Source organism: Carcharhinus amblyrhynchos, chromosome 11 (genome assembly GCF_965287045.1).
Source record: "Carcharhinus amblyrhynchos chromosome 11, sCarAmb.v2.hapA, whole genome shotgun sequence".
Lineage (NCBI taxonomy): Eukaryota > Metazoa > Chordata > Chondrichthyes > Carcharhiniformes > Carcharhinidae > Carcharhinus > Carcharhinus amblyrhynchos.
In genome coordinates, this window is record NC_137334.1 from 7,841,457 (window position 1) to 7,855,901 (window position 14,445).

At 45.7% G+C, this 14,445-nt stretch overlaps 1 protein-coding gene across 2 annotated transcripts in view; it reads right to left on the bottom strand.

Moving 5' to 3' along the window:
• The window catches only part of LOC145349904 (protein FAM117B-like), a 334,408-nt gene extending 320,076 nt beyond the window's left edge, over window positions 1-14,332 (bottom strand). Inside the window, exon 1 of one of the 2 annotated variants that reach the window (XM_080198540.1) lies at window positions 14,042-14,332. In XM_080198540.1, the coding sequence (XP_080054666.1) occupies window positions 14,042-14,284 (243 nt within the window). In that variant the 5' untranslated portion in view covers window positions 14,285-14,332. Of the gene's footprint in view, window positions 1-9,393; window positions 9,471-14,041 lie in introns of those variants that run through there. The other variant, XM_080198542.1, reaches the window with a different exon arrangement.
• Window positions 14,333-14,445: the final 113 nt, after the last annotated feature.

The window sequence follows — 14,445 nt, forward strand, 5'->3', positions numbered from 1 at the left end:
TATTGTATCTACCTACATTTCTGCAATGAGGGATGTTCTACATTCTAGTCTTGCATTTTGTCCAGAAATGTTCCTCTGTTGCATGACTTGAGTGTAATCTGATATTCAGTTTTTTTTTGCGCTGACTGCAGTAATTGGTGACCACCCTGACGGATGCAAGAAAGGCAGACTATATTTTCCCTGGAATGGGGAGAATTTAACTGTAACTGAAAAGGGCCTCTCTGTCACCTTAGAAGGATTTATCTCCATAACTGCCCTGTGGAGTTTGACCATCATCCTGAGGTCATCTGTGTATGGAATTATGACTGAAGACTGCCAGGAACAACCTCTACTTGTCCCTGTTGAACTTTCTTTCTCCGCAGGAATGCGATGATACATTGATTGATTTGATTTGCTGAATAAACTGCATATTGAGTATATTTAAGTGTGTGATATTTGTGCAGAGCCTCTCTCTCATGTGAGGCAGCTAATGTATCACAAAAGCAGCAGCTGGAAGGATGCAGGTTTTAATTTTGGAGTTGCCTTCTACTAGTTGAGCTGCTAAAGAAGCTAAAAAGCATCAGCTGCTCTTTCTAAATCATCACCTAGTCCAGTGGTATGCAACCTCTGACCCATCTGGGTTCTCAGTGCAGTCTACAGGCCACCTTGTTGACCATTGCCCATGTGTAAGCTTGCCACTTTCCATTGATTGCTGTCTATCTACTTTTTTTCCTCCCTGTATAATTGAAGTAATATGTATATGAGATGTCACAAGGGGCTGGATGTTGAAGAGCAGTATTTCTGACATTCAGGACTCCATTTTCTAGATCATGTCTACCCCACATTCAACCTAGCTGTTGAGTGCAGCCACGCCTACCAAGATGGCCACAGGACATCACATGACAGACTGATGAGGAATCCGTGCAAACAAGGACCAACTGCGTGTGTGTGTGTGTGTGAGAGAGTAGGTGCTTGATGGACAGTGAACTGGATTTGGAATTTGATCAAGGACTAGATGAGAACTACCTTTGTAACTAGGAACGTTTCTGTTTTTGCAACCATCCAATTAGCTATCCATGTCCCTTCATGTGGGTTAATTAATAAATTGTTTATTACTTGGACTTCTGTTATGTTTCAGAATCCAGCTTTATTTTGCCTGACACCTTATGACATTCCAATGATGGAGAATGTGGGCATAGGTTGTGGTTTGATAACAGAGCCCAAAAAGAGATGTAGACACCCTTATTCAACGGTTCATCCAGGCAATGCTGACTCAGCACAAGACACTCTGGCTGCTACAAGAAGCAGCTCAAAGGTAAGCCACTACCAACCAATTGCTATCGGATGAGCAAAGGCTGGGTCAAGAACAGCACTGAACAGAACATCAGAAACTCTATGCCATACTCTCCAACCCCAATGTCTGGTGATGTCGGGCTACAAATACAGATAATGTTGAGACATACTTGAGGGTTTTTGAGAGAACTGCTGACTGGAAAGCTAGGTGAGCTGGCATCACTACTCTTTATCTAACTGGGGAAGCACAGATCTACTATGATTTGGAGGAGATTGCTAGTGAAGATTACAATCAACTCAAAGCAGACTGATGAAGAATCCGTGCAAGCCAGGATCAGCTGTGTGTGTGTGTGTGCGTGTGTGTGTGTGTGCGTGCATGTATATGTGTGTGAATGTGTGCTTGATGGACAATGAACTGGATTTGGAATTTGATCAAAGACTATATGAGAACCATCTTCGTAACTAGAAACTTTTCTGTTTTTGCAACCACCCACTTAGCCATCCATGTCCTTTCATGTAGGTTAATTAATAAGCTGTTCATTCCTTGGACTTCTGTTATGTTTCAGAACCCCAGCTATATTGTTGCCTGAAGCCTTGTGATATCCCATGAACGGGGGTCACCATGGCTGTGGGGGCCCAACATTTCCAGTTGGGTCTATTTTTCTAACTTGGGTTCTTGCTCCCAGATGTGTGATTTGATTCATCTGACTCACAAATAGCTTGAACTCTGACCAGGTGGAGTGAGTTGTGTTAGATCACTTCCTGAGAAGCCTGCCCAGAGATGCCCAACTAAGATTCCTCCCAGAATCTGGTCACGTGCTGTTGCACCTGGTTGACTTGGCTTCACACCCTACTTCTCCGTCGGGTCCAGCCCAATTACATGTCCCTCACGAATCACTCCTGGGCCATGCTACCACACTCTTTCCCTCATAACTCCTGAGTTCACCTATGAATGAAAAAGGAACACCATTAAACATGGGCACGTAAGCTATCACAAGATATCAGGAATACTCCAGAAAAATCTCATCACAAATTCAGTCGGTTAGGATACTTCTGGACCTTGGAGAATCATCTCAACTGAGGACTATAATCTTCAGGCAATGATGAATCTTGAGATCCTCCGCAGTAGCTGCTGTCTCCTTGGCTACAGAAACCACTAGTTGCTTTGGTTCCATATTTACAACAGGGATCCCTGTCTCAGCAACTGTTGAACTCGCGTTTACTGTGGAAGTTGCCTTTTGGTCCTCCGTATCAAACCCAACTCTCTTCTTCAAGTAGTCCACATTTTTTTTTGTACATGACAACCTTGTACTTCTACAACATAAGAGACCGGTCCCATTCCTTCCACAATTTTCCAGTCATTTATGTCGGTCCTGCTGCAAAGTTCATGGCCAGGACTAAAACATCAACTTGGAAAACATTTTTTTATCTCTAGTTCTGATTTTCTTTTTGGAACACTTTTCTTGCCTCTACCTTCCCTACCAATTCTGTGAATATTATATTCAATTATGTCCATTGGCGATGTCCCATTAGCAATTCAGCTGGCGTGACCCCTGTGGTTGTATTTAGTATGGTATTGTATGACAACAAGAATCATGCCATATAATGGTAATGGCCTATTAACTTGTTTTTTCATTGACCGTTTGAACATTTGTACAGCTTGTTCTGCTAATCCATTGGAGGCTGGGTGGTAAGGTGCTAACCTAACATGCCAAATAGCATTTCACTTAAATATCTGAAAATCCTCCACTGTAACTGCAGTGCTATTGTCTGACAAGGAGACATCTGGTATGTCATGGATAGCAAAAATCTATCTTAATTTATCAGTGGCAGCTGTAGCCGTTGTAGATTTTATCAATTGGATATTCAACCATTTGTAACGCGCTTCAACCAAGATGAGAAACAAATGTCCCATGAATAGCCCTGCAAAGTCTATATGTAGTTTTGCCCATGATCTACATGGTGACTCCCAAGGATGCATATTTGACAGTGGCAGCAATGTCTGTTGGGCTTCACAACTAGGGCACTGGCTGACCACTCTGTTGATTTCTCTATTGATATCTGGCCACCAAACATAATTTCGGACAAATGCTTTCATCCTTCTTTGTCTGGATGTGCATCATGCAATTCCTGTAATAAAAGTTGTCTCCTCTGGGATGGCACTAATATACAATAATATGCCATCCTCACATTTTATCTCTCAATCCTTTGCTGCTGGTACTGACTTATCTTATTGCCATCCTTGCATCACCATCTTCTTAACTTTTGATAAGACTGTGGGGGGAGGCGATCTTAACAGCTTGTCCTGCTGGTCAATAGGCATGGCGAGCAGGTAAGATTGGGGAACAGGCAAAAAATCAGATTCACACCCAGTTTATCATCTCTTACAATGTTACTGGCCCTGTTTTTGTCTTCAAAATCAGCTTCGCGGGTGGAAAGGGCATGAAGCTGATTTCAATATTTGTGAGCTAATTTAAATATTATTAGCGAGTCCTAAAAGCTATCACCTGGGATCACTTGCCCTTACCTGCTCACCAATCAAGGTCCTTACCAGCGAGGATTACATCTAGTCCCCACCAATGATGACCAGACGCAATGGCCTTGCCGGTGGGAATGGAGGCCATTGAAGCCCCCCAGATGGTTGGGAGAAGAGCCCCTTGGTACTGTTGGCCTAGCACCCTGGCAATGAAGGTGGGGGAACTCTGCAGTGGTGGGGAGGTGATTTGGGGTGATAGGTTGGACTGCAATTGGAGAGGTGGGGGGGGGGAATTGTCCAAGGGGGGTTTGGGACAGAGGATCATGGGACCTCGGCATGTCTATAGGTCCCTGAAGACAACAGGAAAGGTTAAAAAAAAGTAATTAGGAGATATGGGATACTTGCCTTTATTAGCCAAGGCATAGAATATAAGAGCAGAGAGGTTATGGTGGAACTATATAAAATGCTGGTTAGGCCACAGCTAGAGATCCCCCAGTGTGCTGAGGTTACACAGTGTACTGGGAGATCGGAGCACCTGTGCGATGGTGCCCTACCTCTCAGCAACCAGCAAGATTTGGCTCCGCCTCCTCCTGCTACTGGCAAGAATTCCATTGTGACTTTTTTTTAACCAAGTGTCATAAAATTTCATTTTTCAACTTGCTGAAAAAAACGAGTCTGAAACTCTCCCGCTTGTTCAGCACTTAGAATTATTTTCATAAGATTACCCCCTAGGTCTCTTTCGGTCTAAGTTTTTATATGTTTTCCTGAGACTGGTAATGTCTCTGAGTGCAGCACCAACATTATTTCTTGTGGAACCAATAGTGAAGGTACTATCTGTGGCAGAGTGTGTCTGCATTTCATATTTGCATTCCTGGTTGATGCTGGAAAGAATAACTGTACGCTGCTAGCATTACAGCCCATCTCTGTACCCTTGCAAAGGCAATTGGTGGTACTGCTTTATCCTCTCGGAATAAACCCAACAGCGGATTGTGATCTGATACTACAGTGAAATGTCTGAAACACTATAATTCATCACTGAATAAATTACTGCCAGACTTTGATTATCTGATAACGTTCTTCATAGAATCTCTACAGTGCAGAAAAGAGGTCATTTGGCCCACTGAATCTGCACCAACGAACCTATAGCCATCACAGTAGTTAGCACAGGGACCTGGGTTTGATTCCGGCATTGGGTGATTGTGTGGAGTTTGAATATTCTCCTGTTTCTGTGGGTTTCCTCTGGGTGCTCTGATTTCCTCCCACAGTCCAAAGATGTGCAGATTATGCGCATTGGCCATGCTATAGAAAGCAGGAAGGGAGACTGATGTAACTGAACAGATTAGCACTGAGAAGGAGGAGGTGTTAGTGGGTTTAAGCGGATAAATCTCAGATGAGATGTATCTCAGGCTGCTATGTGAAGTAAAGGAGGAGAGTGCAAGAGCTCTGACATTGATTTTCAAATCTTCTCTGACCATAGTTAAGTCGCCAGAAGATTGGAAGACGCCTAACGTGGTACCATTATTCAAGCAGGGAAGTAGGGAAAACCCAGTAATTACAGGTGAGTGAGTCTAACATCAGTTGTAGGACATTATTGGAAAAGATTCTGAGGAACAGAATAAATCTCCACTTGGAAAGACAAAGATTAATCAAGAATAGTCATCTTGGCTTGTCAAGGTGAAATCATGTCCAACAAATGTAATTGAATATTTTGAGGAGTTTTCAAGGTGTGTAGATGAGGGAAGTGCAGTTGAAGTTGTCTACATTGATTTCAGTAATGCTTTTGACAAAATCTTACATGGGGGATTGACCAAGAAGGTGACAGCCCATGGCATCCAGGGCAATTTGGCAAATTCAATCCAAAATTGGCTTAGTGGCAAGAAATGGTTGAAGACTGTTTTGTGACTGGAAGCTTATATCAGTGGCGTATTGCAGGGATGGTGCTGAGTCCCTTCCTATCAGTAGTGTGCATTAATGATCTAGACAAGAACGTGGGGCATATGATCAGTAAATTCGCAGACTACACAAAGATTAACAGTGTGGTAAATGGTAAGGAGGAAAGTCTTAGATTACAGGATGATTATAGATTGTCTGGTCAGGTGGGCAGAACAATGGGGGTGGGACGGTGGCACAGTGACACAGTGATTAACACTGCTGCCTCAAAGTGCAGGGACCTGGGTTCAGTTCCCGACTTGGGTCACTATCTGTGTGGAGTTTGCACATTCTTCCTGTGTCTGTGTGGGTTTCCTCCGGATACTCCGGTTTCCTCCCACAGTCCAAAGATGTGCAGGTTAGACGAATTGGCCATGCTAAATTCTCCGTCAGTGTACACAAACAGGTGTCAGAGTGTGGCGACTCGGGGATTTCATTGTAGTGTGAATGTAAGTCTACTTGTGACTAATAAGTGAAATAAAAAAATGGAATTTAACCCTGAAAAGTGTGGGGCGATATATTTTGGAAGGACTAAAATGGTAAGGGAATACACAATGAACGCAAACACTAGAAAGTACAGAGAATCAGTGGGAAAGCATGTCCATAGGTCTCTGAAAGCAGGAGGACAGGTAAAAAAAGCTAGCTAAGAGATATGGGACACTTGCCTTGATTAGCCAATGCTAATATTCCCATTGAGAGGGAATCTGACTGAGGCGTACAAATTTATGAAGGACTTAGATAGGGTTGGTAGGAAGAAATCTTTCCCCTGAGTAGAGGGGTCAATAACCAGTGGACGTAGATTTAAGGTAAGGGGAAGCAGATTTAGAAGGGTTTGAGGAAAAATGTGTTCACCCAGAGTGTGATGGGAATCTGGAACTCCCTGTCTGAAAGGGTGGGATAGGCAGGAACCCTCAACATTTAAGAAGTATTTAGATGAGCACTTGAAGTGGTCATTACATACAAGGCTACAGACCAAGTGCTGGAAAATGAGATTAGAATAGATTGGTGCTTAATGGTTAGTGCTGACAAGATGCGCCAAAGAATCTCTTTATATGGTCTAAAACTATATGACTCAGTCGGATAAACAGTCTGATAATTTGGCAATGGTTAGGGAATCAAGCGAGGTCATAACAAAGTATAGCTGGGTGTCATTGGCGAATGTATGAAAACATTCCCAGTCAGCCAGAGGGCAGCGGAAAGCCATTGAAGGAGGATGATGTGGATAACTGTGTCAAAGGCTGAGTGAATTAGAGATGGTCGAGGTAGGAACGTTCTGTGGCAGAGATAAACCTGATTGGAGGGACTCAAACATGAAGCTTTGGGTAGGACTTTGGATAGAAAGGGAGATGCAGGGGGATGGTCGTTAGGAAGGATGAAGGGATCAGTGATTGTTATTCTTTGACAGGGGTGATGACAGCACATTTAAAGGAAAGAAGTACAACCAATTCTTGAACAGAGAGATAATCTTTTTCCTCCCATGTCCAAAGATGTTTGGTTTAGATTGATTGGCCATGCAAAATTGCCCCTTAGTGTCAGGGAGATTAACAAGGTAAACACATGGGGTTACGGGGATAGGGCCTGGGTGGGTTTATGGTCAGTGCAGGCTCGATGGATCAAATGGCCTCCTCCTGCACTGTAGGGGTTCTATGATAATATCATTAGTGATCAGTAGTTTAGCAGAAATCGGATTGAGAGAGCAGAAGATTGGTCTCATGAACAAGTTGAGCTCTGAGGGCATGAGGATATAGGAGAGAAATTAGAGAAAGACGTTAGTTCAGAGTTCAATATGGAAGAGCATTACAGAAAGTTTGGCTCATGGACTAGGGAGGGATTGTCTTAATCATAGCGATAAAGAAGTCTATGAACTCCTCGCTCATTGTTGCAGGTGAAGGGGAGAAGGCGAGAGAGGGGTTTAAGAAGATGTTTGCAATGCAGAGAAGAAGCCAGGGATTATCTTTGCATTCCAGGATGGTCCTGGAATAGTGAACAGTTTTAGCAGGGAGAACAGAACTCAATGTTTTAAATGGTTCAACCAGATCTGGGAGGTGGATGGCTCAACCCAATGTTGTCTGCCACATCCTGCTTACCTTGGTAGTGGAGAGGATCTCCAAGAAGATCATGCATATTGACACAGACATCAAATTTTTATAAAGATGCAAGAAAGGAGACAAGATACCAAAAGGACTACTATCACAAATCCACTCAGGCCAACATCTAACACAGACTACGCTGAGAGACTTTGCCGTCGCACCTCTCACACTCCTCAACTACCTCATACACCGCAACCTAGGAACCAAAATAGAGTCCATATTCTAAACTTGCGCTCAGACGTGGACCAGCTGGGAAATATTACCAAGCAGATGAGACAACGGAACTATGCCACCTACATGCACACCAAGAACAGGAAACTTGAAAACCTCAGCATCACCACCAGCAGCAACCAAGCCTCCTCTGGTATCACAGTAGAAAACAGAACCACTGCAGGGAAGTCCATTGTCAACTTGTCAGAATACACACTTCAACCATACGAAATCGAAGTTCTCAGCCAAGGTCTCAATTTCTGCACCAACGCTAAAATGGACCCCATCAGTCTTGCAGCAGACAAAGAGGAATTCATCAGGCAAATGAAGCTGCGGAAGTTGTTCCACAAACCCCAAGAGGCCAACAACGAACACAATGAGACAGTCAATGAACCGGAACAGCTGACAGAGGGATCTGCGGTGCAGCAACCGAAGAGGAAAGAGTCGAATTGTACTTCTACTGAAGGCCAATGTCCTCAATTTGACATGTATGCCCAAGCCATCAGGAGGTGTGTCAATGCTAGATTCACAAGACAGCCCCAAACGTCACCCAAGCACAACATCACGCCATCCACGCTCTCAAGACCATCCACAACATTGTCTGCTGGTTTGATGACAAAGGAGGGGCCACACTCATACTGAATAGAAGAGATTACTGCAAAGAAGTGTACCAACAACTGAACAACCAGGAACACTACAGACAATTACCCGCAGATCCGACCAAAGAACACACCAGTCAACTCAACAGACTGATCAAGTCATTTGATCTGGGCCTTCAGAGCACCCTCCTTGCTTTCATCCCATGTACTCCCTGTGTTGGAGATCTCTACTGGCTCCCAAAGATACACAAGGCCAACATACTTCGCCATCACATCGTATCAGGCAATGGGACCCTGTGTGAGAACCTCTCCGGCTATGTCAAGAAAAGCCTGAAACCCATTGTACAAAGAACCCCCAGCTCTGTTGTGACACTACGGACTTCCTACAGAAACTCAGCACACATGGAGCAGTTGAACAAGGAGAACTCCTTGTCGCAATGGGTATCTTGGCACTCCACACCAGCATCCCCCACAACAACAGCATTGTTGCAACTGCCTCAGTACTCAATTCCAACAACTGTCAATCTCCAGATGCAATTCTACGTCTCATCCGCTTCATCCTGGACCACATCTTCACCTTCAACAACCAGTTCTTCATCCAGACACACAGAACAGCCATGGGGACCAAATTCACACCTCAATATGCCAACATCTTTATGCACAGGTTCGAACAAGACCTCATCACCACACAGGACCTTCAACTGATACTATACGCTAGATACATCAATGACATTGTCTTCCTTTGGACTCATGGCGAACAATCATTGAAACAACTATATGATGACGTCAACAAGTTCCATCCCACCATCAGACTCACCATGGACTACTCTCCGGAATCGGCTGCATTCTTGGACACATGCGTCTCCATCAAGGACGGTCACATCAGCACTTCACTAGCCCTCAGATAATGTCACGGTGCTCCACCCTAAACATGTTAAAGAAACCATCCCCTATTGATAAGCCTTCAACAGCATCTGCTCAGATGAGGAGGATCGCAACAGACACCTACAGATGCTGAAAGACGCCGTCATAAGAACAGGATATGGTGCTCAACTCATCAATCGACAGTTCTGACATGCCACAGAGAAAAACTGCACTGACTTCCTGAGGAGACAAACACAGAACACGGCAGACAAAGTACCCTTCGTTGTCCAGTACTTCCCTGAAGCAGAGAAGCTACGACATCTGCTCCGTCCCCTTCAACATGTCACCGATGAAGATGAACATCTTGCCAAGGCCATCCCCACACCCCCACTGCTTGCCTTCAAACAATTGCGCAACCTCAAACAGACCATTGTCTGCAGAAAACTACCCAGCCTTCAGAAGAACAGTGAACACGACACCACACAACCCTGCCACAGCAACCTCTGCAAAACGTGCCGGATCATCGACACGTATGTCATCATCTCACGTGAGAACAGTGTCCACCAGGTACACGATGATACTCTTGCGACGCAGCCAACGTTGCCTACTTGATACGCTGCAGGAAAGGATGTCCCGAGGCATGGTACATTGGGGAGACCATGCAGACTCTACAACAACAAATGAATGAACACCGCTCGACAATCACCAGGCAGGAATGTTCCCTTTCAGTTGGGGAACACTTCAGCAGTCATGGACATTCAGCCTCTGATCTTCAGGTAAGCATTCTCCAAGACGGCCTTCACTACATACAATGCAGAATCGCTGAGCAGAAACTGATAGCCAAGTTCCGCACACATGAAGATGGCCTCAACTGGGATCTTGAGTTCATGTCACACTATCTGTAACTCCCACGATTTGCCTGGGCTTGCAGAATCCCACTAACTGTCCTGGCTAGAGACAATAGTGAGAAGTCCAACAGGTTTATATGGTAGCAAAAGTCACCAACTTTCAGAGCACTGCCCCTTCGTCAGGTGAGTGGGAGTTCTGTTCACAAACAGAGCATATAAAGACACAAATTCAATTTACAAAATAATGGTTGGAATGTGAATCTTTACAGGTAATCAAATCTCAAAGGTACAGACAATGTGAGTGGAGAGTGCGTTAAGCACAGGTTAAAGAGATGTGTTTACCCCAGTCCAACACCGGCATCTCCACATAAGAACATAAGAAATAGGAGCAGGAGTAGGCCATCTGGCCCTTCGAGCCTGCCCCGCCATTCAATAAGATCATGGCTGATCTGTCGTGGCTCAGTTCCACTTTCCCGCCCTCTCCCCATAACCCTTAATCCCCTCTCTTATCAAAAACCCATCAACCCGCTTCTTAAAAATATTTAGCGAGGCAGCCTCCACCACTTCAACGGGCAGAGAATTCCAGAGATTCACCACCCTTTGAGTGAAGAAGTTCCTCCTCAACTCCGTTCTGAACTGCCCCCCCTTTATCTTGAGGCTGTGCCCCCTAGTCCTACTGTCTTTTTTGAGCGGGAAGAGTCTTTCCACCTCTATCCTATCCATCCCATTCATCATCTTATACGTCTCAATGAGATCTCCCCTCATTCTTCTAAACTCTAACGAGTACAAGCCTAGTTTATTCAGCCTCTCCTCATAGCTCAACCCCCTCAACTCCGGTATCAGCCTAGTAAACCTCCTCTGCACTCCCTCCAAGGCCAAAATATCCTTGCGCAGGTGCGGCGCCCAAAACTGCACACAGTACTCCAGCTGCGGCCTCACCAATGCCCTATACAGCTGCAGCAAGACCTCCCTACTTTTATATTCAATCCCCCTCGCTATGAAGGCCAGCATCCCATTCGCCTTCCTGACCACCTGCTGCACCTGCAGGCTGGGTTTTTGCGACTCATGCACAAGGACCCCGAGGTCCCTCTGCACTGTCGCCTGCTGCAGTTTTTCGCCACGTAAGTAATAGTCCTTCCTACCATTCTTCCTACCAAAGTGGACCACCTCACACTTGCCAACACTAAATTCCATTTGCCATTTCCTGGCCCATTCGCCCAGCCTATCTAGATCCTTCTGCAGACTCTCCACACCCTCCGCACAATTTGCCTTTCCCCCAATCTTGGTGTCATCAGCAAATTTCGACACCCTACACTCGGTTCCCTCCTCCAGATCATCTATATAAATGGTAAATAGCTGAGGCCCCAGCACCGACCCCTGGGGCACTCCACTAGTCACCAACCGCCAATCCGAATAGCACCCATTGACCCCCACTCTCTGCCTCCTATTTGACAACCAATCCTCTATCCACGCTAACACCCTACCCCCAACTCCATGTCCTCTGACCTTCTGCAGTAACCTCTTGTGAGGTACCTTATCAAACGCCTTCTGAAAATCCAGAAAGACCACATCCACCGGCTCTCCTCTATCCACCGCCCTAGACACATCCTCATAGAACTCCAGTAAATTTGTCAGACACGACTTCCCTTTAATGAAACCGTGTTGCGTCTGCTCTATCAAGCAATTCCCTTCAAGATGCCTCGCAATTTCCTCCTTAATGACGGATTCTAACATTTTACCTACCACAGACGTTAAACTAACCGGCCTGTAATTCCCCGCCTTTTGCCTGGCACCCTTCTTAAACAACGGCGTAACATTAGCCGTTTTCCAATCCTCCGGCACTTCCCCGGAATCCAGCGACGTCTGGAAACATAGAGACAATATGCACCTCTTTAACCTGTGCTTGCCCCTCTCTCACTAAAGCTAGTACTGTCAAATAAACCTGTTGGGCTATAACCTGGTGTTGTGAGACTTCTTACTGTAAGGAAGCAAACATGAGGGCTGGCGGTGGGGGTTTGGTGGCAGGTGAAAGAGAGTGGTGGTTTTATTGTGGTCCAGGACAACAAAGGTAGAGGCCAGGTTGCAACTGAGTAAATCAATTGCGAATGGAGGGTCAAAAGCTAAGTAGTTGGGATTTTGAAAGTACAGTTGCAAAGTGAATTGGAGTATGTATTCCCACAAGAGCTGATACAAAAAATTGGTACAATGAAGTGGAGATATGGCTGATGCAAGGAAGTGATTAGGGATGTTTTTATCTATAATTGATTAGATTCTCTCAGTAATCAGTCACTGCTAATTGTCCTTTGGCTCAATAATTATTTGTTCCTTATGCCTTGAGAAATTGTTCCACAAAAGGCATATTATAAATGCAAGTTGTAGGTGTATAGGAAGGAGACCAGAATTCACCTTTTGTCTGTTCTCATTTCAGACCTTTGGGGGTTAATCTGAGTTGGCCCTTTAAACGGAGAGCCTATGCTATAGAGGGAGCTGTTCAGATTCAGACACAGCCTCTGGCTCAGTGTGTGACAGTGGTGTGTCTGGCGGGCGTTTCCCATTTTCTTTACTGTGTTGTATGCGTCTGGCTGGGTTCGTCTGCTGCTCCATGTTCATGATCACTGCTAGATCCTTCAATCCAACCTAGTGATTCCCTCCCCCCACCTCCCACCATTTCACTATCCAAATACGGCGGGGCTGGGCACAGACACACGGGCGGGGGGGGGGGGGTTGGGGAAAAGAAAAGTAAAGAGCTAAGTCGGGGAAACTCTTAGCCCTTAAAATCTTTGTAGTCTGCTGGATTCTTCGGTACAGGTTTATTTCTATCAGAGCGAGTGGAGAAAACAACTTTTGTGCAACCGAATAGAAAGAGACCAAAGGCGACTGGAAGAAGAGGTTCTTTTGGAAGTTGGCAGCAAGGGGTTGAGCTTGGCTGCTGTGTGTGTGTGAACCCGGGCTGGGTGGTGCAGACATTTACCTCCTTACCTACCCCTCACATTAGGAGAAGGCAAGAGGGGGAGGGAGAGGGAGAGTTGGGGGGTTGGAGTAGGAGGAGGACATGAACCGCTGGGGGGAATAAACCCTAGGTCGGGGTGGGGGGAAGGGAAGAGGTGGAGGGTTTTTTTTACTTTTCCTGGAGCTGCAAGGTGAAAAATGGAGAATTAGACTGACAGGGGAAGGTGAAAGGAAGAAATAAATATACATAAATGAGCCCCGAAAGAATGGAGAATTGGTAGTGGAGCTCCTGAGAGCGATTTGAAAGGCAAAAAGGACTTGCATTGAGAAGAAAATCATTTAAAAGGAAATAAAGTGAATTCGATCGAACTCGTTCCACTCTGAGGGGGCGAGAAAAACTACAAGCAATTGAAGTCGAAATCTCTTCAAAGCGAGGAATTAAAAGTGGGAGAAAATATTCCGTCAAAAAAAAATCGTCGTCGGGAAAAGGAAATTGTCGGAGTTCGAAAAAAGGATTTTTTCTCTTCCCTTCTCTTGACAAGTTTTTAAAAAATTTTAAATCCTTCCCTCCCATATAGCTGAATTAAAGTTTATGGCGGATTTATCATTAAAACGAATGGGAATTATTATTTTTCCCTGTGAATTTTGCCTGGCGATCAGGAGGGTTGTTGTTGGAGATTTTTCACCCCTCCTCCTTCCCCTCCTTCCCCCGGTTGTGTGTGGAAACCTGGCGGCTTGCTTTCCCCTGGATTTTAAACCAACAGTCGACGAATAGAAGGGAAAATAATAATTAAGACATCTAACCGAGGAGCCGCGACTTGTGAGGAGCGCTTCGCCGTCGCCCTCCTCCTCCTCCTCCCGCGGACAAAGCGGCCGTTGATCTCGCGGCGGCGGCGCGAGCCGGGCAGCGGCTTCAAACCGGCCCCGCGTCCGCGCGGGATGAGCCCGCGAGCCGCCGCCACCGCCGCCTCTCAGTGAGACCCAGCACCGCCGCTCCCTGAGAGCCCCTGACATGGCCGCTTCCCTGTTCTTCCTCTCTCTCGGCATCCAGGCCGCCCGGCTGAGTGCCGGAGCCGGTAAGTGATTGGAAATCTATTCCCGGGCCCCGGCGCCGGCCCGGCTGTGGGGGTGGGGAGGGCACTGAATTTAAAGAGACTGCACCGATGTCACTCAGTAATACTGCGTCTGGGGGAAGAAAAGGGGAGAAA